Source organism: Panthera leo, chromosome E1 (genome assembly GCF_018350215.1).
Source record: "Panthera leo isolate Ple1 chromosome E1, P.leo_Ple1_pat1.1, whole genome shotgun sequence".
NCBI lineage: Eukaryota > Metazoa > Chordata > Mammalia > Carnivora > Felidae > Panthera > Panthera leo.
The window spans coordinates 26,809,559-26,832,175 of record NC_056692.1 but is presented as its reverse complement, the minus strand read 5'-3'; the positions used below and the strand labels follow the sequence as shown (position 1 = coordinate 26,832,175).

The 22,617-nt window shown below is 41.9% G+C and overlaps 1 protein-coding gene across 4 annotated transcripts in view; it reads right to left on the bottom strand.

Annotated features, from left to right (window-relative positions):
• Positions 1-22,617, bottom strand: part of TUBD1 (tubulin delta 1) — a 31,984-nt gene that overhangs the window by 8,977 nt on the left and 390 nt on the right. For all 4 annotated transcript variants that reach the window (XM_042917505.1, XM_042917506.1, XM_042917504.1 and 1 more), the window contains exons 2-6: positions 21,616-21,828; positions 17,061-17,208; positions 15,108-15,324; positions 14,135-14,366; positions 5,843-6,007 (exon numbers count right to left, since the gene is read on the bottom strand). In XM_042917505.1, coding sequence (XP_042773439.1) covers positions 5,843-6,007; positions 14,135-14,366; positions 15,108-15,324; positions 17,061-17,208; positions 21,616-21,787 — 934 coding nt within the window. In that variant the 5' untranslated portion in view covers positions 21,788-21,828. The remainder of the gene's footprint in view (positions 1-5,842; positions 6,008-14,134; positions 14,367-15,107; positions 15,325-17,060; positions 17,209-21,615; positions 21,829-22,617) is intronic.

The window sequence follows — 22,617 nt, the reverse complement described above, 5'->3', positions numbered from 1 at the left end:
AACCCAGAAAAACCATGACCCCTCTCTTCCCCTCTCCCTAGAACCCTTGGGCTTTGCCTAAACCTTCTGAACAGAACATTCAACACAGGAGACAGGCAAAGAGAATATCCAGGATGACAAGTGTACCCTGGTTAGAGAGGGCAAAAAGTCCAGATTGAAGCAGAGCAGATGGCTTTAGGAGAGATTTCTTAAAGAAGATGAAACTGATATAATATTTGAGCTTATCAAGAAAAAAATTCAGGGCACCTTGGTGGCTCAGTCAACTGAGCATCCAACTCTTGGTTTTGGCTCACAGTTAGTGATTTCGAGCCCCACATCAGGCTCTGTATTGACAGTGCAGAGCCTACTTGGGATTCTCTGTCTCCCTCTCTCTCTCTCTGCCCCTTCCATGGTCATGCTCTCTCTCACTCAAAAATAAATAAACATTGTTTAAAAAAGTTCTTAGGGTATTTCTAATACACAACTATATTTGAAAACCATGTTTTAAAAAAAATATTAGGGATGCCTAGCTGGCTCAGTGAGTGGAGCATGTGACTCTCTATCATGGGGATGTGAGCTTGAGCCCCATGTCGGATATAGAGATTACTTAAAAAAAGTAAAAGAACATCTTTTAAAAAAAGAAAAAAAATTAGATAAGTTATTCAACTTAGGACTGAATTGACAGGTACACAGAAAATGTAAGCAAACAAGAAAACAAGGCAATTATTAACTCCAAAGAAAATAAAAAACTATACAGGAAAGGAAAAGTAATTACAGGGTACTACATGGCTCAGTTGTGAATAGCATTTACTTGGTCACGATAATGTAAAGCTGAATACTGTTTTAACCCATTGATGACACTACTATGTTGGAAGGGTGGGAAGACAGAAGGGTGTTTGCAGGGTTTACATTGTGGGAAAAAGCTAAATCCTAACCTTCCACATTTTGGAAGTAAACAGGTAATACCTAAACAATTGAAAAATCAATAGATGGCAATGAAGAGATAAACACAGTAAAAGAACCAGCAAAAAAGTTTTGAAAATGGTTGCTCCTGGGAAGGAGAAAATACAGGAATTTTATGGAATGATTGTTTTAACAACTGGCTTTGTAGAATTACTTGACTCTTTAATCTATATGAACATAATAAATTATGACACATATATAGTAGAAAACTATGTAGCCATTAAAAAGAATAAGGCATGTCCAAATTTAATGAATTGGAAAGAAGTCCACAAAATATTGTTATATTGAAAAAAAGCTATAGAGGCAAAAAATACATATAATGTGATGCCACTTTTATTTAAATTTTTACGTTTATTTTTGAGAAACAGAGTGTGAGTGGGGGAGGAGCAAAAAGAGAGGGAGACACAGAATCCAAAGCAGGCTCAGGCTCTGTGCTGACGGCTCAAAGCCTGAGCCGTCAGCACAGAGCCTGATGCAGGGCTCGAATTCATGAACCATAAGATCATGACCTGAGCCGAAGTCAGACGTTCAACTGACTAAGCCACCCAGGTACCCCATTTTTTGTTTTTTTTAAAGTTTACTTATTTATATTTGATAGAGAGAGAGTGGAAGAGGAGTATAAAGAGAGGGGGGAGAGAGAGAATCCCAAGCAGACTCCACACTGTCTGTGCAGAGTCCCACACAGGGCTTGATTTCACAAACCTGTGAGATTATGCATGACCTGAGCCAAAATCAAGAGTCAGACACTTAACCAACTGAGCCACCAGGGTGCCCCAAGCATGCAATTCTTGATCTTGGGTTTGTGATATTGAGTCCCATGTTGGGGGTAGAGTTTACTTAAAACAAACAAACAAACAAACAAACAAACAAAATTATAATTTAGCTTGACTCAAAGAGCTAAGCCAAAGCCATGAAAAATTATTCCCATGTCTTATATTTTTATCAGGAGAGAGCCAGGATGTGCCCTGCTGAATTGTTATGGACCTATGACTTCTTTGTGCCTTCCGTTTCCCCCTTTTTAAGGGGGCTGTCTACCAGTTATGCTATGCCTGGTCCACCATGGTCTACTGATTGGAGGCAGGGGGAAGAACTGTACTCAAAGAGCTATACTCAAAAAATCTCACCTGAGGAGTGTAAATCCACCATACCTGGACCTGCTTTTAGATGATAAGATTCTGGAATTTAGCTTGATGTGCTATAGGGAAATAACTTTTGAAGCCTTTGGGAGGGGTTAGGTCTATTCTCCATATGGGAAGACGTGATTTAGTAGGGGACAGAGGGTGGAGTGGTAGCCAGCCTCCAAGATGAATGCCATTGATCTTCCCTCTGGTACTGAAGCCCTTGTATGGTCCCCTCCTATATGCATAGGGCTGACCTCAATAACCAAAAGGATGGTGGAGAAATGATGTCCTGTGGGGGCACCTGACTGGTTCAGTCAGAAGAGTATGTGACTCTTAATCTCAGGATCATGAGTTTAAGCCCCACATTGTGGGTAGAGATTACTTAAGTAAAAATAAAACTAGGGGCGCCTAGGGGGCTCAGTCCGTTAAGCATCCGACTCTTGATTTCAGCTCTGGTCATGATCTCACAGTGAGTAGGATGGAGCCCCGCAGAGGGTTCTGTGCTGACAGTGTGGGGTGTCTCCCTCCCTCTCTCTCTGCCCCTCCCCTGCTTGTGCGTGTGTGTGTGTGTGTGTGTGTGTGTGTGTGTGTGTGTGAGTTTCTCTCTCAAAATAAATAAACTTTAAAAAAATAAAAAGGGACATTTGGGTGGCTCAGTTGGTTAAGCGTCTGACTTCAGCTCAGGTCATGATCTCATGGTTCATGAGTTCGAGCCCCGTGTCGGGCTCTGTGCTGACAGCTCAGAGCCTGGAGCCTGCTTTGGATTCTGTCTCCCTCTCTCTCTGTCCCTCTGCCACTTGCCTTCTGTCTTTTTCTCTCTCTCAAATATATATAAACATTAAAAAATAAATAAATAAAATAAATAAAACTAAAACTAAAAAAAAAAATAAAAAAGATGGCATGTGACTTCCAAAGCTAAGTCATAAAAGACACTAACTTCTGCCTGGCCCCCTCTGGGATCACTCATTCCTTCTGTTGCTAGGACATATGGAAACAGATACATGGCTGATAGTGATATTAATAGGGTCAATCTTCAGATGGAGTCGTCTGGTAATATACAAAGATTTTTAAAGCTATTTGTTTCAACCTGGTTAGTACATAAATATATTTATTCATATATTTTCACATATATGAAGATATTTATATGTTCAAAGCTCTAACTATAACAATGAAGAAATGTTGATACTCAAGAGTCCCGCATGAGAAAATGACTAAGCAAACTGTGTTTTATTGACCTAAGAGAGTTCAAAGTAGCACGTCTTCTACTATACTCTGAGAAACAGTGTGTTCCTTGAGATATTAACAGGTATTACTAGAAAAACAGGTACTGAGGCCAAAAAATTGGGGAAGCATTACTTTAAGATGTGAACTTTCTATTTATCTTCAAACCTCAGACTCTATAATCTAAAATCTATAAGGTTTCACTAGTAAGTAAATGTAGAAGAAATCCACTTTCATATTATTGAAACCTAAATTGTTGTTATTTGTGGTAAAACTTATGCTACTAAAATAATACATAGTGGTGATTTCTAGTTAAACATGACAGACTGAACATCAGCTTGTCATAAACAAGAAAAAAGGGAAGAGAAGAGGAGACAATAGCAAAAAAACTTTGGAATCTGGAAAGCAAATGAATCAGTGGTGACTGACTTAGCAAGCAGGGGAAGCTTAGAATATCTGCCCACAGTGGAGAGGTCCTGGGAGCAGACCAGCCACTTCTAAAAGAGAAGGAAACAAGAGGATTTAGTTAAAAATCTGTATGAGGGGCACCTGGGTGGCTCAGTTGGTGGAGCATCCGCCCAATTTCACCTCAGGTCATGATCTCACGGCTCATGAGTTTGAGCCCCATATCAGGCTTGCTGCTGTCAGCACAGAGCCCACTTCGGATCCTGTGTCCCCTATTTCTCTCTGCCCCTCCCCTCCCCCTCTCCTACTCATGCTCTCTCTCAAAAATAAAATAAACTTAAAAATAAATAAATAAAAATAAAAATCTGTATGAGAAGTGGTGAGAACCCTAGACCCTTCCCCACTCCCTGCAGCAGAGGGAGTGCCCCCCCCCCCCCCCCCCATCCTAAAAGGCTTCTGCTCCAGAAAGGCTAAACCAGTCAGGCTCTGGCCTCAGTAAAACTACCTGCTGGGCCCTATGTTCCAGGCTCTGAAGGTACAACAGTAAACAAAACAGAATCCCTGCCCTAATAAAGCTTACATTCTACTAAGCTCAATGAAAGATCCACATTAAGGAATTACAGAATTCCAGGGACAAAAAGGAAATCCTAAAAGATCCAAGAGAAAACAAAACAGGATTAGGAATCAGATTGATGTGAGACTTCTCGTGCGTGTGTGTGTGTGTGTGTGTGTGTGTGTGTATAGCAGTGGTATAAGAAGATTCAATTCTCAATTTCACATTAGGAAGGCAATTGGTAATATCTAAACCTAGAACACAAAATAAGTAATAATATAAGCAAGATACTTAGAAATATGGAGGTAAATTCCAGAAGAGACAGCCAAAACCATTGACAGTATTTTCATCTGGGTAGTGGGGAAGTATAGGCCAGGGAGCTGCTCTTTTCCTCATTATAAATACATACTGGACAATTACTTGGCTTTATCTAAAAAAATTGAGATATAATTTACATACAATGCAAAGTAAAGATATAAGTATATACTTAGATGAGTTTTGACTATTTGTTTTTTTTAAGTTTATTTATTTATTTTGAGAGAGAGAGAGTGTGTGTGCACAAGCTGAGGAGGGGGAGAGAGAGAGAGAGAGAGAGAGAGAGAGAGAGAATCCTAAGCAGGCTTGGTGCTGTCGACAAGAGGCTCATCTCACAAACCGTGAGATCATGACCTGAGCTGAAATCAAGAATCAGATGCTTAACCAAGTGAGTCACCCAGGCGCCCCTTGACTATTTGATTAAAAAAAATTTTTTTTTATATTTATTTATTTCTGAAAGAGAGCATGAGTGGGGGAAGGGCAGGGAGCGAGGGAGACACAGAATCTGAAGCAGGCTCCAGGCTCCAAGCTGTCAGCAACAGAGCCTGACGTGGGGCTCGAACTCACCAACCGTGAGATCGTGACCTGGGCCAAAGTTGGATGCTTAACTGACTAAGCCACCCAGGCACCCCAGACTATTTGATCTTTTAAAAAAATTTTTTTTCTTTTAATGTTCACTTATTTTTGAGAGAGACAGAGAGACAGAGGCGCAAGTAGGGGAGGGGCAGAGAGAGACAGAGACACAGAATCTGAAGCAGTCTCCAGGCTCTGAGCTGTCAGCACAGAGCCCAACGCAGTGCTCGAACTCATAAACCGTGAGATCATGACCTGAGGTGAAGTCGGACGCTTAACCAACTGAGCCACCCAGGTGCCCCTGATTTTTTAAAAATTATGTTCATATGTTACTTTGATAAAAATAAAATAAAATAGGGGCACCAATAAAATAAAATTGGCTGGCTCAGTCAATTGAGCGTGCGACTCTTGACCTCAGAGTAATGAGTGCGAGCTCCCTGTTGGATACAGAGATTACTAAAAATCAATCAATCAATCAATCAATAAAACTTAAAAAAATGTTAAATTCCTCTGAAAATTTTTTTCATTTTTGGTTAATGAAATTGTGCAGTGATTAAGCAGTCCTCCTGGGATGCCCTGGTAAGTTTTTGCAGGAACCTCCCTGACCAGAAGTCACCATTATTTCAACTGGCCCAAGCCAGTTTATACTGAGAACTCCAGTGCAGGCTCTTTTCCCAGTTTGTGGCTTGCATGTTTTTAAAATACCCGTTACCTTCTTCCATTTTCGAATTAGAAATGAGCATCTGTCTCAGGTGCTTGAGGAGGCCAGCCCAAGTAAACGTACTGTAAGCCAGTGAGTTCTCAGACATCTGAGGAATGTTACGAATACCCAGCATCTTGAATTCAGGATGGGGGACTAAATTCTCCATTAACTCTCCTGTAAAGAAAAAAACCTGGACTGAAATTTTAAATTCCACAATGTTTCCATTGACCCTTACACAACTATGGTTAGATGGTTTGGGGGGCCAAATATGTTTTCTCCACCAAGGCCAGAATTGCTTAAATTTAAAAATGTAAATAAAATTTCAGAGACAATGTCTATTTCAGATCACATGTTTGCTTCATTTTGGCACCTATTTTAGCTTGAGGGAGAAAACATACTTTGACAAAAAGGAAACAAGAATGTAGAAGCTAAGAAACTGGAAATATGAACAAAATATGTAGCTACACCCCAGGAATCTAAGTGAGCATCAGAGCTAATATGCTTTTACCATCATTCATATCCACTAAATATTCCTTTAGAAAATTTTCTAGATCTCTTATTTATTTTATCTGGTTAAATGATAAGCAGGGCATGTTAAATCAAATTCTACTAGGGAAAAAAGACAAGATTAGTGATTCCTGAAGACAGGAATACACCTATCTTTAGAAACTTATATTTGTAATGAAACAGGATTATGGAAAAAATCTAATTTGTTTTACATTCAGAGCTGTTTTATATATTTTTGGGAAAAAAACTAGAGAAAAGAGAAAAATATATTATTATAACAACATGAAATATAAATTTTGTAACACTGAGTGCAAACTCATCCTATATCCTAAAGAACAAATTTTGACACAAACATCTACAAAGTGTTGCACAAATTGATCTTATGACTAGTGGAGTTTCCTCTAAACATGAATCTTTTTTTTTTTTTTTTTTAATGTTTATTCATTTTGAGATGTGTACTAGGGAGCGCACAAGTGGGGGAGGGGCACAGAGAAGGAAACAGAATCCCAAGCAGGCTCTGCACCATCACAGCAGAGCCTGATGTGGGGCTCGAATTCACAAACCGTGAGATCATGACCTGAGCTGTGATCAAGAGTTGGATGCTTAACTGACTGCACCACCCAGGCACCCCTGAACATAAGAGTCCTTTAATGCAAAATACCTACAGCTGAATTTTATTGCATAGCACAAATAAACAATAGTCAACAAATATAGCCTGAGCACTGACACATGAATGATCATCCTTTAGAAAGGTAATTAATGATCTACCTTTTAATTTTTTGATTTATTTTTATTTTTTTGAGAGTGAGAGAAAGAGCAAAGGAGGAGCAGAGGGAGGGGAGGGAGAGAATCCCAAGTAGGCTCCATGCTCAGCATGGAGCCCGACATGGAGCTCTATCTCAGGACCCTGAGATCATGAACTGAGCTGAAATCTAGAATTGGATGCTCAAGCAACTGAGCCACCCAGCCTCCCCAACACATGAATTATTAACGGTCACAATCTACTTTTCCCTCCAACCTTCTTGTTCACCTACTCTCATTTTTAACCATGCCAAGACCTTGTTAAGACCCTATTATGGACTGAAGGTTTGTTCCCCCCTCAAATTCATATATTTGAAATCCTAACCCCCAAGATAATGGTATGGTAAGGGTGGGACCCTCAGAAATGGGATTAGTGCCCTTCTAAAAGGGGCCCCACAGAACTCTCTAGCACCCCCTGCCATGTGAGGACACAGTGAGAAGATGGCCATCTAAGAACCAAGAAGAAGGACTTCACCAGACACTGTACCTACTGGTGCCTTGATCTTGGACTTTCCAGCCTTCAGAACCATGAGAAACAATGTTATGTTCTAAATGAGTTACTTAGTAAATAGCACTTTTGTTATAGCAACCTAAATGGACTAAGACAAACTAATCCATGGACCTCCTGCCTTCTCAGTCCATCAGTCTTCCCCTTGCTTCACTTCTTTTCTTACCCAGCTATTTGCCCCTGTCTCTTCATCAAATCTTCCTAAGTGAAAGTCCACTCTTGGACCAGCCCCACTCCTCACATTCTCTGTTGCTGTCAGAGCATTGCTGTAGAAAGTCACCCCACATCACAGACTGGGGACCCTCAGAATTTAGATGCCCACTAATGCTGATGCTTTGTTGTAAAGGTGACATCTCCTCAAACACCTGAATGGAGCCATGTGGGTATCTGAGGTCATTTAGTACAGAGACTCTGAGGCACAACAGACATATCTGAGAAAAAGCATGGAGGCCAATGTGGCTGGAAGAGAGAGAGCAGGATATAAGGTCAAGAAAGCAATGGAAACCAGACAGAACAAAACCTTGCATGTGATTCCAATTACTTTGGCTTTAACTCTGGGTGAGATGGGAAACCTCTTGAAGGTTTTGAATAAGAGAGTAACAGGATCTAATGGGATTTAACCTTTTAGACAAGTAAAGCCAGAGTTCAGTCTGGCTGCTACACTTTAGAAAAGGCTGTGGGCTGGCAAAGGTTGAAGTGGGAAGACCAGGTAAACTTCCAGCTAACTTATCACATGACATTTCCATTAAGATATGGCAAAGGCACCTCACACTCAACATGTTTAAGACCCACCTCTTTCTTTGCCCCATACTATGCCCCACAAACCAGATCTTTTTTTAGTGTCCCCAGATCCAGCAAACACCACTACAGACTACACTGTTTTGTAACCCAGGGCCCCATGACTTATGCTCTGCACCTCCCTTTCTGTCATTTTCCAGATCCAATCCATCACCTGGTCCTCTGCATTTTACTCCACCCCCAATTTCTCTCAAATCTATCCTCTTTATCTCAGTGTGTTTAGTCCCATTTAGCAAGGACCTGTTATATGAGAGGCATTGTTCTGAGGATAGCAGACACAGTGGAGAGCAAGGTAGACAAGGCCTTACTTTCACAGAGCTTCTAGTCTAGTGGTTAGAAACAAAGAACAGGGGCATCTGAGTAGCTTGGTTGGTTGAGTGTCCAACTCTTGATTTCCACTCAGGTCATGATCCCAGGGTTGTGGGATAGAGCCCCGCATCAAGCTCTGTGCTGACCCTACTTAAGATCCTCCCTCTCTCCTTCTGCCCCTGTCCCATGCTGGTGTGTGCTCTCTCTCCCTCTTGAAAGAAAGAAAGAAAGAAAGAAAGAAAGAAAGAAAGAAGGAAAGAAAGAATAAAAGAGGTAAAAAGAAAGAAAGAAAGAGAATAAAAGAGGTAATAAATGAACAAAACAATGTCAGAAAGTAATACATGGTGGGAAGGAAACAAACAGAATGATATTATAGGTGCTCACTCCTCAGACAGGATCATGGAAGGCCATTTGAAGAAGGTAACAGTGAGCTGAGACTTGAAAGATGAAAGGGAAATGGTCAGGAGAATACTCCTGGTAGAGGGAGAAGGAAGTTAATGAGGACAGCAAGAACGGACACCCTGGTGAGAATGAGCTGGGCTATATGATACATAATGAGGCCCCTGAGGCTCTGTTCATGAATAGGGGAGAATGGCAGGAAAGAAGGGAAACTGGAAGACAGAAGATAAACCACATACAATGGAGGCAATTATAGACTTTCCTGTAAGAAAACTGGATCTAAGATTTAAATTAAAAAAAATTTTTTTTAAGTTTATTTATTTATTTTGAGACAGACAGAGTGAGCAGGGGAGGGGCAGAGATAGAGGGAGAGAGAGGATCCCAAGCAGGCTCCACATCATCAGCACAGAGCCCGATGTGGGCTTGAACCCATGAAACTGTGAGATCATGACATGAGCCAAAACAGAGAGTCGGATGCTTAACCGACTGAACCACCTAAGTGCTCCTAAAAAACTTTTTAAAAATATTTACTTTTGAGAGACAGAGAGACAGAGACAGAGAGAGAGACAGAGAGAGAGAGAGAGAATGAATGGGGGAGGGGGAGCAAGAGAAGGGGACAGAGGATCTGAAGTAGGCTCTGTGCTGACAGCCCGATGCAGGGCTCAAACTCCTGAACCATGAAACCATGGCCTGAGCCAAAGTCAGATGCTTAACCGACTGAGCTACCCAGGTGCCTCTGGATCTCAGATTAAAAAAAAAAATTAAAAAAAAAAAATTTTTAACGTTTATTCATTTTTGAGAGACAGAGAGAGACAGAGTATGAGCAGGGAAGGGGCAGAGAGAGAGGGAGACACAGAATCTCAAGCAGTCTCCAGGCTCTGAGCTGTCAGCACAGAGCCTGACACGGGGCTCGAACTCACGAACTGCGAGATCATGATCTGAGCCGAAGTCGGACACTCAACCAACTGAGCCACCCAGGAGGCCCCCCCAAATTTTTTTTAATGTTTATTTGAGAGAGAGAGAGAGAGAGAGAGAGAGAGAGAGAGAGAGAGAGAGGATGAGTGGGGGAGGGGCAGAGAGAGAGGGAGACACAAAATTCGAAAGCAGGTTCCAGGCTCTGAGTTGTCAGTACAGAGCCGGACGCGGGGCTCGAACTCACAAACTGTGAAATCATGACCTGAGCCAAAGTCAGATGCTTAACCAACTGAGCCACCCAGGCCCCTGCATCTAAGATTTTAAAACTGAGTAACTGAGGGAGTGAGAAAGAAATGAGCTTCTGGGGAAAAGCTCTCTGTTTTAGACACATTATTTTTGGGATGTCCATGAAATGTGTACATACAAATGTCATACAGGAAAAGGCTACTGGATATAGAAATCTGGAGCTTAGGGAATTGGTCAGAGTTGGAGATAAACCAGCAAGTTGGAGAATACAAATGGTGTTTAAAGCCATGGAACTAGGCCAGTTATCAGGGAGAGGGTCTAAGACCAGCATTTAGAGCTTGGGAAAAAGAAAAGGAGCCAAAGGAGGAGAAAAGAAGGGAATAAAAGGTGTAGTCAGTGAGATAAAAGGAAAATGAGGAGAGGGCCGTCACAAAAGACAAAAGATTTGGAAGACCAAAGATCAGCCATGCCAAATTCTACTGATGGAAATGAGGACAACAAAGTGTCCACTAAATTTGGCAATGTGGACACACTTGTGACTTATAAAAAGCATTTTCAGAGACATGGTGGGGTAGAAACTAGATCAGAGGGGGTGAAGATGATGAGATGAGGAGAAGCTAATGACAGCAAGGACACACACCCTTGCGTTGTTTTAAAGAATAACAGAGGAATGGGTGCAATCACTAAGGGTGATGTCAAGGGAGGATTTTTTCCGTGTAAGAGATGCCCAAGAGTGGTTGTAATGGCAATAATCCAGGAAAGAGGCATAAGTTTATGACAGGCGAGGACGAGAGATGAGTGAAGAATTAAGTCCCTGAGAAGGGAGAGGGAATGGGACCCAGAAATTAAGCGAGAGAGCTTTGACAGGAGCAGGACACTTCTCCCACCGTGACACCAGGTGAAGTGCAAATTGTGAGGTGAAGTGCACAGTAAGGTTTGCACATAGTGGGGGAGTTTTTATTAATAACTGTCTTTATTTTCTCAGTGCAGTTCAATGAATTCAAACCACCACAATCTCTGCAGGGAATGACTAGACCAGCCTACAGACTCACCTCCAATCAGCTATCCACAGAAGTCCAGTGGATTTTTCAAAACTAAAAGTGATTATGTCACCAACCTGCTTAAAATCTTTCAGCAGCTTCTCCCTATTCTTAGGGTAATGAGGAAGGTCTCTAAATGGCTTATGAGAACCTACAAGGCCTACCCCTGCTCACCACTTTAGCCTTACCATTCTCTGTGCTCCAGGGTCATGGGATTTCTATTTGATGTGCCAGGATTCCTTCTGCTGCAAGACCTCTGCCCATGCTGTTCCCTCCTCCTTCCCTTGGCTTAGTCATCTCCAAGTCCTTTACCAGCTTTTGGCTCAAGTGTTACTTTCTCAGGGCAGTCTTCCTTGTCCCTGCAGTCTAAGTCTGATTCCTTTGTGACACATTCTCTTGAAACTGGACTTCTTTCCTTCAGAGCACTTCAGAGTGCAGAGCACTTCAGAGACGCCTGGCTCAGTCGGTTAAGCATCCCACTCCTAACCTCAGTTTAGGTCATGCACGATTTCACAGTTGGTGAGTTCTTTAATTATACATTCTTGGTGTAATTTATTTGTTTAATGTCTCTCTTTCACATTTCACAGTGAACACAATGTCTGCATTGGCTCCCATTGGATCCCCAACATTTAGCATAGTGCCTGGCACACAGTAGGAAGTCAATAAATATTGGTTGAATGAACAGATGTGCAATACAGTAAGTACTGTAGAATGCACAGAAATTAACAAGACATGTCTCCAAGGAAGTTGCAAATTAGTAGGACTACGTAATATGCACATGACAGAATCCCTCTCTAAGGAAACACATGGTGTTAGTTATAGTGGTAGCATCTGGGAAAGGGTGGGAAGGACACTTCCTTTTGATTGCGTATTGTTTTTCACTTGTTGAACAGGTGTGCTGTTTGTGTTACTTTTAAAGATAAACAAACACTTAAAGAAATAATGGTAAAAAATATTAAGTGACATAAAAGACATAGAGAATGCCTTAAAGTTCAGAAAAAGAGGGTTACTTTAGGTGAAGACCTCAGTATGAAAGCTTTACAGAAAAATTATCACTTGAATTGGGACACTGAAGGATGTATAAGGTTTTAATAGAGGTGAAGAAAGGAAGGAGGAAGCGATTTCTAAGGAGAAGGAACACTGAACAAAGGGACCTGGGCTGGCAAGCACCAGACTGAAGAGAGACAGTGCAGACAGGATGAAAAGTAGGTGGGGATCCATGCAGAGAAGACAGTAGGTAATGAAGCTAGAAAGTTAGGGTTCAGGGCATAATGTGGAGGCCAGGCGAAGGAATTCTGGCAAACCTGGCCATAGGATGAGCACGAGGGAATATAAGAATTAGATCTGCACACTGGGGAGGCTCTGTTGCAGTAAGCTTGCAAGATGGACTGCAGGGGGATGAGGCAGGTACAGGAAGGAATGCAAGGTTAGGACCACCTTCAGATAGGAATGTTGATTAGATCTAAGCTCTGTTTTTATGCCAGAGAGAGAGAGACAGAGAGACAGAGAGAGAGAGAGAGAGAGAGAGAGAGAGAGAGAGAGAGAGAAGGAATAGAAAGAGGCTAGTTTGCTTTGTGTTCATGGAGAGTATGCAGTATTAGTTGAGAGATACTGGCACCCTGAGTGAATGTCAGAGAGATAGGGAAGTAGGGGGAAGAATGCAGGCAGATGGTAGAGAAGGCACCATACTGATGGGATATGAGGACAGTGGGAGAAATCCAGGTGACAGAAACTTAGGAAGAGGGAGCAGGGGAGAGAGGACAGGGGAAAAAAAAGATGGATCTATTCAGAACATTCTAAACTCGAAGAAGCCAGAAGACAAGTAAAAAAATTGGGATAGGCAACTATTTGGGAAAGACATTAGGACTGAGAAGGGTATAGACTATGGAGTTATTTGCATCTAGGTGATTTGGATTGATAAGGCACCACTTGATGAATAAGCTGAAAAAAGAATGATGGGTGTCTTAATGGGGTGATGAAAATGATGGTTGTACAACTTTGTGAATATGCTAAAAATTGAATTGTAGGGATGCCTGGCTCAGTCGGTTAAGCATCCCACTCCTAACCTCAGTTTAGGTCATGCAAGATTTCACAGTCGGTGAGTTCAAGCCCCACATTAGGCTCTATGCTGATGGCATGGAGCCTGCTTGAGATTCTCTTTCTCACTCTCTCTGCTCCTCCCCCACTTGTGCACTCGCTCTCTGTCTCTCAAAATAAATAAACTTTAATTTTTTTTAATGTGTATTTATTTTTTGAGAGAGAAAGAGAGAGAGAGAGAGCGTGAGCAGGGGAGGAGATGAGAGAAGGGGAGACACAGAATCCGAAGCAGGCTCCAGGCTCAGAGCTGTTAGCACAGTGCCCGACATGGGGCTCAAACTCATGAACCACGAGATCATGACCTCAGCCGAAGTTGGACACTCAACCAACTGAACCACTCAGGTGCCCCAAAATAAATAAACTTAAAAAAAAATTGAATTGTACATTTTAAATTAGTGAATTATATGGTGTGTGAATTATATCTCAAAGTTGCTGTAAAAAAAAAAAAGAAGAAAAGGATCCTGAAGAATAGAACCAATGTGCATCTATCACTTCAGAAATTTAGTAACTTCTCAAAACTTCCAACTATCTAGTTGGAGAGCTAGGTCGTTCTTCAGGAAGGTTTTTGAGATGAGGCAGATCTGAGTGTATCCTCAGACAGACGGAACAAGCCAGGGAGGAATAACTGAGGCTTTCAAAACGTAAGACTTTCATACAAGTTACATACAAGAGGACAAATACCTAATGGATTTCTTCTGTAGTGATATGAGCCTTCCATAGAATAAGTAGGTTGGAACACGCTTCCCAGCTGATGTGCAAGGACTTGGTTTATATCGCTAAAGGAGATTTGCTTGATGTTCATCAGTTTTGCACAGATCTTATGAACAGCATCATTTTCATGAACGAGGAGGGCGTCTGAAGATCGGTACAAGTGAGAAAGAGTCAAAATGGAGTTGTAGTTCTGAACAATAACCTGGAGAGAAAAAGGTCAGAAATAAGAAAGGCAAAAGAAAAGAGCGATTATGAGGGTAGATTCTAAGGGCATTCTGCCTGGGTTCAAATCCCAGCTCTGTTACTTTTTAGCTATATGATCTTCAACAAGTTATATAATCTCTCCATGCTTCAGTTTTCTCATTTGTACAACAGGTGTAATAATTATATCAGCTCCTAGAGTTGTATGGATTAATGACAGAATGCAAGTAAAGCACTTAAAAGAGTGTCCTGTATATAGTAAGGGCTTAATAAACAGTGACTATTACTATCATACTTTCTTCCTACAGCGTTTCCTATAGTGACTTAACTCACCTCCATTTTAGAATTTCTCCTACTAGGCTGATCAACAAGAAACTAGCCTATATAGAAATTTCCTCTCAATGGAAAGAAAGGAAAATTCTTTGAAGGTTGGTAATGTCATGATGTACCCCCACATGTGGTCAAGGTCCCTCCTTTACATACTATATCCAGAGGGACTAACCCAGGAGTGGATTCCTAAGATGGTACTTTTGTGAACAATCCATTTAACTTTGCTTAAACCTTTCCAAATGAATGAGGTGTCCTTGTTTTAAAAATTCCAAAAAGTACCATATTGTATAATGAATGACTCCTGTTGTAGTAAATTAATATTTCCAAAGAAAGGGTAAAATCAATCTTTAACCTACACTTATTTCACTGCAAAGTACACAAAATATAAAATTTTCAATTAACATGTTCATACCTCACCGGTTCCATAAGGCCATATAATCTGATTCATTTTCAAAGAGTTTGAGTAGTGATCTTGTAAATTCTGTGTAATGAAGGCTCCTAGACCTGATCCCGTGCCCCCAGCCATACTCATTATGATGAAAAAACCACTCAAACAGTCACATTTTTCCACTTCCTTCTGGATTAGGTTCATTATAGATTCTTCATGCCTGGGTCCATGAACAGAGTAACTATACAACACAAAAGAAACAAATACAAACACCTTTCAGTTTAATCAGAAAGAGGCAATGCAGAGAGGAAGATATAGGATAGAGAAGGCTTTTTAAACCCATGGATGTGAACTAACTTTCATGAAAGGAACAGGGGCTCTGATCGACAATATTTAAAATATACAAGTTAAAGGCGAATAGGATTGCAGGGAGAGTGAATTTACTGGGTACAGAAACTTATCTTTTACAGGATATTCCTTTAGCTGAAGACTTCAATTACCAGACAGTTCTGCAAGTTTATGGTACAAAATAACACCCAACATTCATAATAATATTCCTAAAACTGTGGTTCTCAAACTTTGCTGCACATTTGAATCACCTAGGGAAGCTTTGAAAAGTTCCAACATCTGGGCTTTAGCCTAAACCAATTAAATCAAAATCTCAGGAAGTAAGAACCAGGCATTGGAATTTTCCAAAGAACCCCAGGACATACTACTGCTTTGCTGGGTTCCCTATTAGCTGGAATACCTGCCAGGTAAAGATACTATTTTTTTAAAGTTTATTTATTTATTTTAAGAGACAGACAGAAAGAGATAGAGCGTGTGTGTCCATGCATGCACACATGAGGGAGGGGCAGAGAGAGGTAGAGAGACAATTCCAAGCAGGCTCCATGCTGTCAGCACAGAGCCTGATGCAGGGCTTGATTTCACGAATCGTGAGATCATGACCTGAGCTGAAATCAAGAGTCAGACGTTTAACTGAGTGACCTGGGCACCCCAAAATATTTTTTAATGAGAAATTAGTTGGCAGAACAACATGAAAAAGTAGAAAACCTTGCTGCAAGAGATCCCTGGTTTCATCATTACCTAGACCTGAAGCACAGACATACATGAGACAGAATAAAGAGTTTCTTCTGGATGAAGTCACACACTACATTAAAAAAAATTTTTTTTTTAAGTTTATTTATTTTTGAGAGAGAGAGACAGAGTACGAGCAGGAGAGGAGCAGAGAGAGAGAGAGAGAGAGATACACAGAATCAGAAGCAGGATCCAGGTTCTGAGCTGTCAGCACAGAGCCTGATGCGGGGCTCAAACACACGAATTGTGAGATCGTGACCTGAGCCAAAGTCGGACGCTTATCCAACTGAGCCACCCAGGTGTCCCTACACTCTACATTTTAAAACAGCCATTTAAAAAAAAAAATTTTTTTTTTAAACGTTTATTTATTTTTGAGACAGAGAGAGACAGAGCATGAACGGGGGAGGGCCGGAGAGAGAGGGAGGCACAGAATCTGAAACAGGCTCCAGGCTCTGAGCGGTCAGCACAGAGCCCGACGCGGGGCTCGAACTCACAGACCGCAAGATCGTGACCTGAGCCGAAGTCGGATGCCTAACCGACTGAGCCACCCAGGCGCCCCTAAAACAGCCATTTTTTTAAAAAAAATTTTAACATTTATTCATTAAATGTTAGCAGAGCGTGAGCAGGGGAGGGGCAAGAGACGGAGGGAGACACAGAATCTGAAGCAGGCTCCAGGCTCATAGGTGTCAGCACAGAGCCCAACGTGGGCCTCAAACCTATGAACCTACGAACTGTGAGATCATGACCTGAGCCGAAGTCGGATGCTCAACCACTGAGCCACCCAAGTGCCCCTAAAACAGCAATTTCAAGATTATGTGCTTGGTATATTAACTGTGCAGCTATAACTAAGCTGTCCAGGTAGCTGTATCTAAACTGGAAAACATGAGGAGTTACTCTTACCCATATGCCCAGTTGTTTCCAGAACCTTGTTTCTGACAGAAGCACGAATGCTGGCCATATTTCCATCGGCCAGACTGGGCAGCCTTTGATAGTGTTTGATTGATAACTTTAGGTTCCATATCAACAAGTACAGCCCGGGCAATGGGAACTAGAGAGAGAAGAAAAACCAAAAGAAAAATATTTCATAAGTCTTATTTGGGTTCTCGCAGAGAACAAATTTCTAGGTCCAAAAAAAGAAAAAAAAAATCTAAAAGTTGAGGATAGAAAGATCTGTCACACTGCTTAGAAACTGAAGTCGGCAGCAGCAGGTATATGCAGATGGATCATAGTAGTCAGCATTCTTTTTTCTTTTATTTTTATCAAAAAAAAATTTTTTTTAATGTTTTGTTTTATATTTGAGAGAGAGAGAGAGAGAGACAAAGACAGAGAATGAGGAGGGGAGGGGCAGAGAGAGAGGGAGACACAGAATCCAAAGCAGGCTCCAGGGCCTGTGAGCACAGAGCCCAATGCGGGGCTTGAACTCATGAACCGCAAGATCATGAACTGGGATGAAGTCGGACGGTTAACCAACTGAGCCACCCAGGCACCCCTTTATGTTTATTTTTTATTCTTGAGACAGAGACAGAGACAGACCATGAGTGGGGGAGGGACAGAGAGAGAGAGAGAGGGAGACATAGAATCTGAAGCTGGCTTCAAGGCTCTGAGCTGTCAACACAGAACCTGACGCAGGGCTTGAACTCAGGAACTGTGAGATCATGACCTGAGCCGAAGTTGGATGCTTAACCAACTGAGCCACCCAGCCACCCCATTTTTAATTTTTTTTTAATGTTTACTTGTTTTTGAGAGAGAGAGAGAGAGAGAGACAGAGCATGAAGGAAAGGGGCAGAGAGAGAGGGAGACACAGAATCCGAAGCAGACTCCAGGCTCTGAGCTATCAGTACAGAGCCCAACATGGGGCTCAAATCCACAACCACGAGATCATGACCTGAGCTGAAGTCGGTCTCATAACCGACTGAGCCACCCAGGCACCTCATAATGCTAGCATTCTGCTAAGCAGGATGAATCAGTGTGGGCTAAAATGATCACTGGGTCAGGTCTACAAACATCTGTTGAGAGCTTACAATGTGCCATGTACTGTGCTGGTAACACAGAGATGAAGACAACATCAATCTAGCCCTAGAAGGACTAGTGGGAGAGATAAAACTTAATCACAGCATGACATGATAATGACTCATGACGAATCCACACTAAGAGTAGCACATTCAGAGATATAAAATACCATGGGCACAATAAGCAGCTCAGGATTGTTGAAGCACAAGATGGAGGAAGGGGTGGAGGAAGTAATGGATGGAGATGGAAAGTAGGCAGGCTCAGATCTTGGAAGTCCTGGTATGCAGTGCTAAAAACATTGAAATTTATCTTTTTTTAAAAATTTTTTTTAATGTTTATTTTTGAGACGGAGAGAGAAAGAGAGAGAGAGAGAGGCGGGGGGAGGGGCAGAGAGAGAGGGAGACACAGAATCCAAGCAGGTTCCATGCTCTGAGCTGTCAGCACAGAGCCTGATGCAGGGCTCAGACTCATGAACTGTGAGATCATGACCTGAGCCAAAGTCAGACGCTTAACCAACTGAGCCACCCAGGTCCCCAACTCGAAATTTATTTATTTTTTTTATTTTTTTTATTTTTTTAACGTTTATTTATTTTTGAGAGAGAGAGAGAGACAGAGCATGAATGGGGGAGGGACAGAGAGAGAGGGAGACACAGAATCGGAAGCAGGTTCCAGGCTCTGAGCCATCAGCCCAGAGCCCGACGCGGGGCTCGAACTCACAGACCGTGAGATCGTGACCTGAGCTGAAGTCGGACGCTTAACCGACTGAGCCACCCAGGCGCCCCGACTTGAAATTTATTTTTAAGGTAATGTGAAACTGCTGAAAATGTTCAAGCAGATAAGGAATACTCAGATGACTTTTTATTCTATTTTTATTTATTAAAAAAATTTTTTTAATGTTTAATGAGAGAGAGAAAGAGAGAGAGAGAGAGAGAGAGAGAGAGAGCACGCACAAGCGGGGGAGGGGCAGAGAGAGGGAGACACACAATCCGAAACAGGCTCCAGGCTCTGAGCTGTCAGCACAGAGCCCGACACAGGGCTTGAACCCAAAAGCTGTGAGATCATGACCTGAGTTGAAGTCAAACACTCAACCGACTGAGCCATCCAGGTGCCCCTATTTTTATTTATTTTTTATTTTTATTTATTAAAAAATTTTTTTTAATGTTTATTTACTTTTGACAGAGAGAGAGAGCGTGAGCAGGGGAGGGGCAGAGAGAGAGAGGGAGACACAGAATCTGAAGCAGGTTCCAGGCTCTGAGCTGTCAGCACACAGTTCGACGCGGGGCTCGAACTCACAGACTGCGAGATCATGACCTAAGCTGAAGTCGGACGCTCAACTGAATGAGCCACCAGGTGCCCCTTTTATTTATTTTTTAAGTAATCTCTACACCCAATGTGGAGCTTGACCTCATAACCCTGAGATCAAGAGTCACATGCTATACCAACTGAGCCAGCCAGTTGTCCTGTCAGGTGATTGGCTTTTTTTTTAATGTTTGCTTATTTTTGAGACCGAGAGAGAGAGAGAGAGAGAGAGAGAGAGAAAGAGAGAGAGAGAGAGAGAGAGAGGAGTGGGGGAGGGGGAGAGAGAGAGGGGAGACAGAGGATCCAAAGTGGGCTCTGTACTGACAGCAGAGAACCAGATGTGGGGCTAGAACTCACAAACTGTGAGATCATGACCTGAGCTGAAGTCAGATGCTTAACAGGCTGAGCTACCTGGGCGCCCCTTGTCAGATGACTTTTTAAATACAGTAGTGTCGGGGCGCCAAGGGGGGTCAGTCAATTGAGTGTCCAACTCTTGATTTAAGCTCAGGTCATGATCTCAGGGTCATGGGATTGAGTCCTGTATCAGGCTCCGTGCTGTGCAGCGCTTAAGATTCTCCCTCTCTAGGGGCATCTGGGTGGCTCAGTCAGTTAAGCGTCTGAACTTGGCTAAGGTCATGACCTCATGGTTCACGAGTTCAAGCCCTGCATCAGGCTCTGTGCTGACAGCTCAGAGCCTGGAGCCTGCTTCAGATTTTGTGTCTCCTTTACTCTCTGCCCCTCCCCTGCTTGTGCTCGGTCTCTCTATCTCTCAAAAATAAACAAATATTTAAAAAATGATTCTGTCTCTCTGTCTGTCCCTCTCCCCCACTCACACTCTCTCTAAAATAACAAATAAATACAGCAGTCTGGAGAATAGATATGATAGACACAAAAGTGAAGACAGGGAAACTAGAAGGGATGTCTTGAAACAGTCCAGGTGACAGTCCAGGTGAGGGAGGACAAGAGCCAGAACTAAGCCAATGACAGTGAAGACAGAAAGGGGAGAAGAGATATATGTAGGAGGTAAATTAAGCAGATGGTTATGTTTGATAGTATGTGGGCAATCAGAGCCCAAGTTCTAAAGGAAAGATAACACCTTAGCATATGGAGATGCTCAGTTTGAGGTACACAGGGGGATGCAGGTGGAGATGTCCACTAATCAGTCTGCAGCTTAAAAGAGAGGCTAGATGGGGCACCTGGATGGCTTAGTCGGTTGAGCGTTCAACTTCAGCTCAGGTCATGATCTCATAGCTTGTGGGTTTGAGCCCCACGTTGGGCTCTGTACCGATAGCTCAGAGCCTGGAGTCTGCTTCAGATTCTGTGTCTCCCTCTCTCTCTGCCCCTAACCCACTCGTATTCTGTCTCTGTCTCTCTCAAAAATAAATAAACATTAAAAAAAAGTTTTAAAGAAAAAAAAAGAGAGGCTAGGCTAGATTTGAGAGTCACTAGTGTCAAAGAAGTATCAAATTACAACAGTAACTGAAATGGCCCAGAGAGAGCTATGTAAGTGAGGACAGAGGAGAGGGAGCCAGAGATGCAACCACTGGAGAAGAAAAAAGTTCAGAGACTAAGGAGAAGGAGTTTCAAGAAGAGAGTTTTATAGTTAATGGAATAAAATCCAGGAGAAAAGTTAAGTGAATTAAGAAAAGAAAAACAGTCACTGGATCTAGTGATTAGGAGAGTGAGAAGGTAAAGACATAAGAAGGAAAAAAAACTGGGGCGTCTGGCTGCCTCAGTCGGTAGAGCATGTGATGCTTGATCTTGGAGTTGTGAGTTCCAGCCCCATGTTGGGGGTAGAGTTTATTGAAAAAAAATGTTTTTTCATTCCAAATGAAATTCCAAATTCTCTGTACTTTCTGTACCACCCCACAGTGCCCACACCGAAAAGGGAATAAATCTTGAAAAAAGAAAAAAAGCTATAGTCATAAGTTGTTTGGTTGGTTGTAGATTGGTGAGATCCGAGCATGCTCATGTGCTGAGGGAAGATGCCACTGGAGAGGCAAAGGTTGTTAACACAGACACAAAGTGCTGACAGCAAAGTCATGAAAAGAGATGGGATTCACATACCACATGGAGGACTTGGCCTTGAAGAGGTTGGTTATGTCAGAGAAAAGGAGAGGACAATGGATAGACTGACCACACATACCTCCATTTTCCTCTTCACTGAAGAATCTTTCTTTGCAAGATGCTTGATATACCTCATTCTCTCTTTTAGAGCAGAGTCCCTGGGGACAGTGTGAGTCACTATATAGAGCATCAAATACTTCAAAACCAATTTGATTGCCACACTGACCAAGTTGCACTGTTACTATTGACATGCTGAGATGCAAACTAGGCCTCCTTCAAAAAAGTGAGTAACCTGTAATAGAAAAATATAGGCTTTGAGAACCACTACATTACTAATAAATAAGGAATGTCATGTATTAATACACATCGATAAAAGTATAATTTTAAAATGCCATGTATATGGTGTTATAGATGAAACAGCTTAATCATTCAAGGAAGTTGTTCTCTTTCTACACACAGTTTTGGGATTTGGAATTTACCGTACCCAAATGCATTCAGACAGCTCAATAGTTTCTGAAATCTGATTTGTATTCACTATTTCCCTAAGCATGCATTTAAAACAAAACAAAACAAAATAAAATGAATGCTAGTTGAAGGAATTCCTAGTATATACTTCACACTACAGGAACACACAGAATGCAGAAGCTAGCTCAACAATTGTACATTTGATTAACATTAATTTTCTCTCTTCTACATAATGACTTTCTTTCTCTACCAATCACCTTCTGGCCTGGTAATGACAATAACACTTAGAAGAGTTTAGCTCAGGTAGACAGCAAGGAATACTAAGCTTGGAAAGACAGAACCAGAGGAAATGAGGGAATAAGTCTTCTCTATTTTTAACAATGAAAAGACAATTTGTGGTAAAGACCTCACACCAGGTCTGTGCAGCACTAGAACGAACAGTGGCTTTCTAGCCAAACTGTACTTGTAAATTTTCAAATAACCCTGCAAACTAGGTATCATTATTCTCATTTTACAGATAAGGAAACCGAGGCTTTGAAAAGTTATGTGACTTTCGCAAGGCCACTGAACTAGAATAGCAAAACCAAGGCTCTCCCTTTCCCCACTAGCTCCAGGA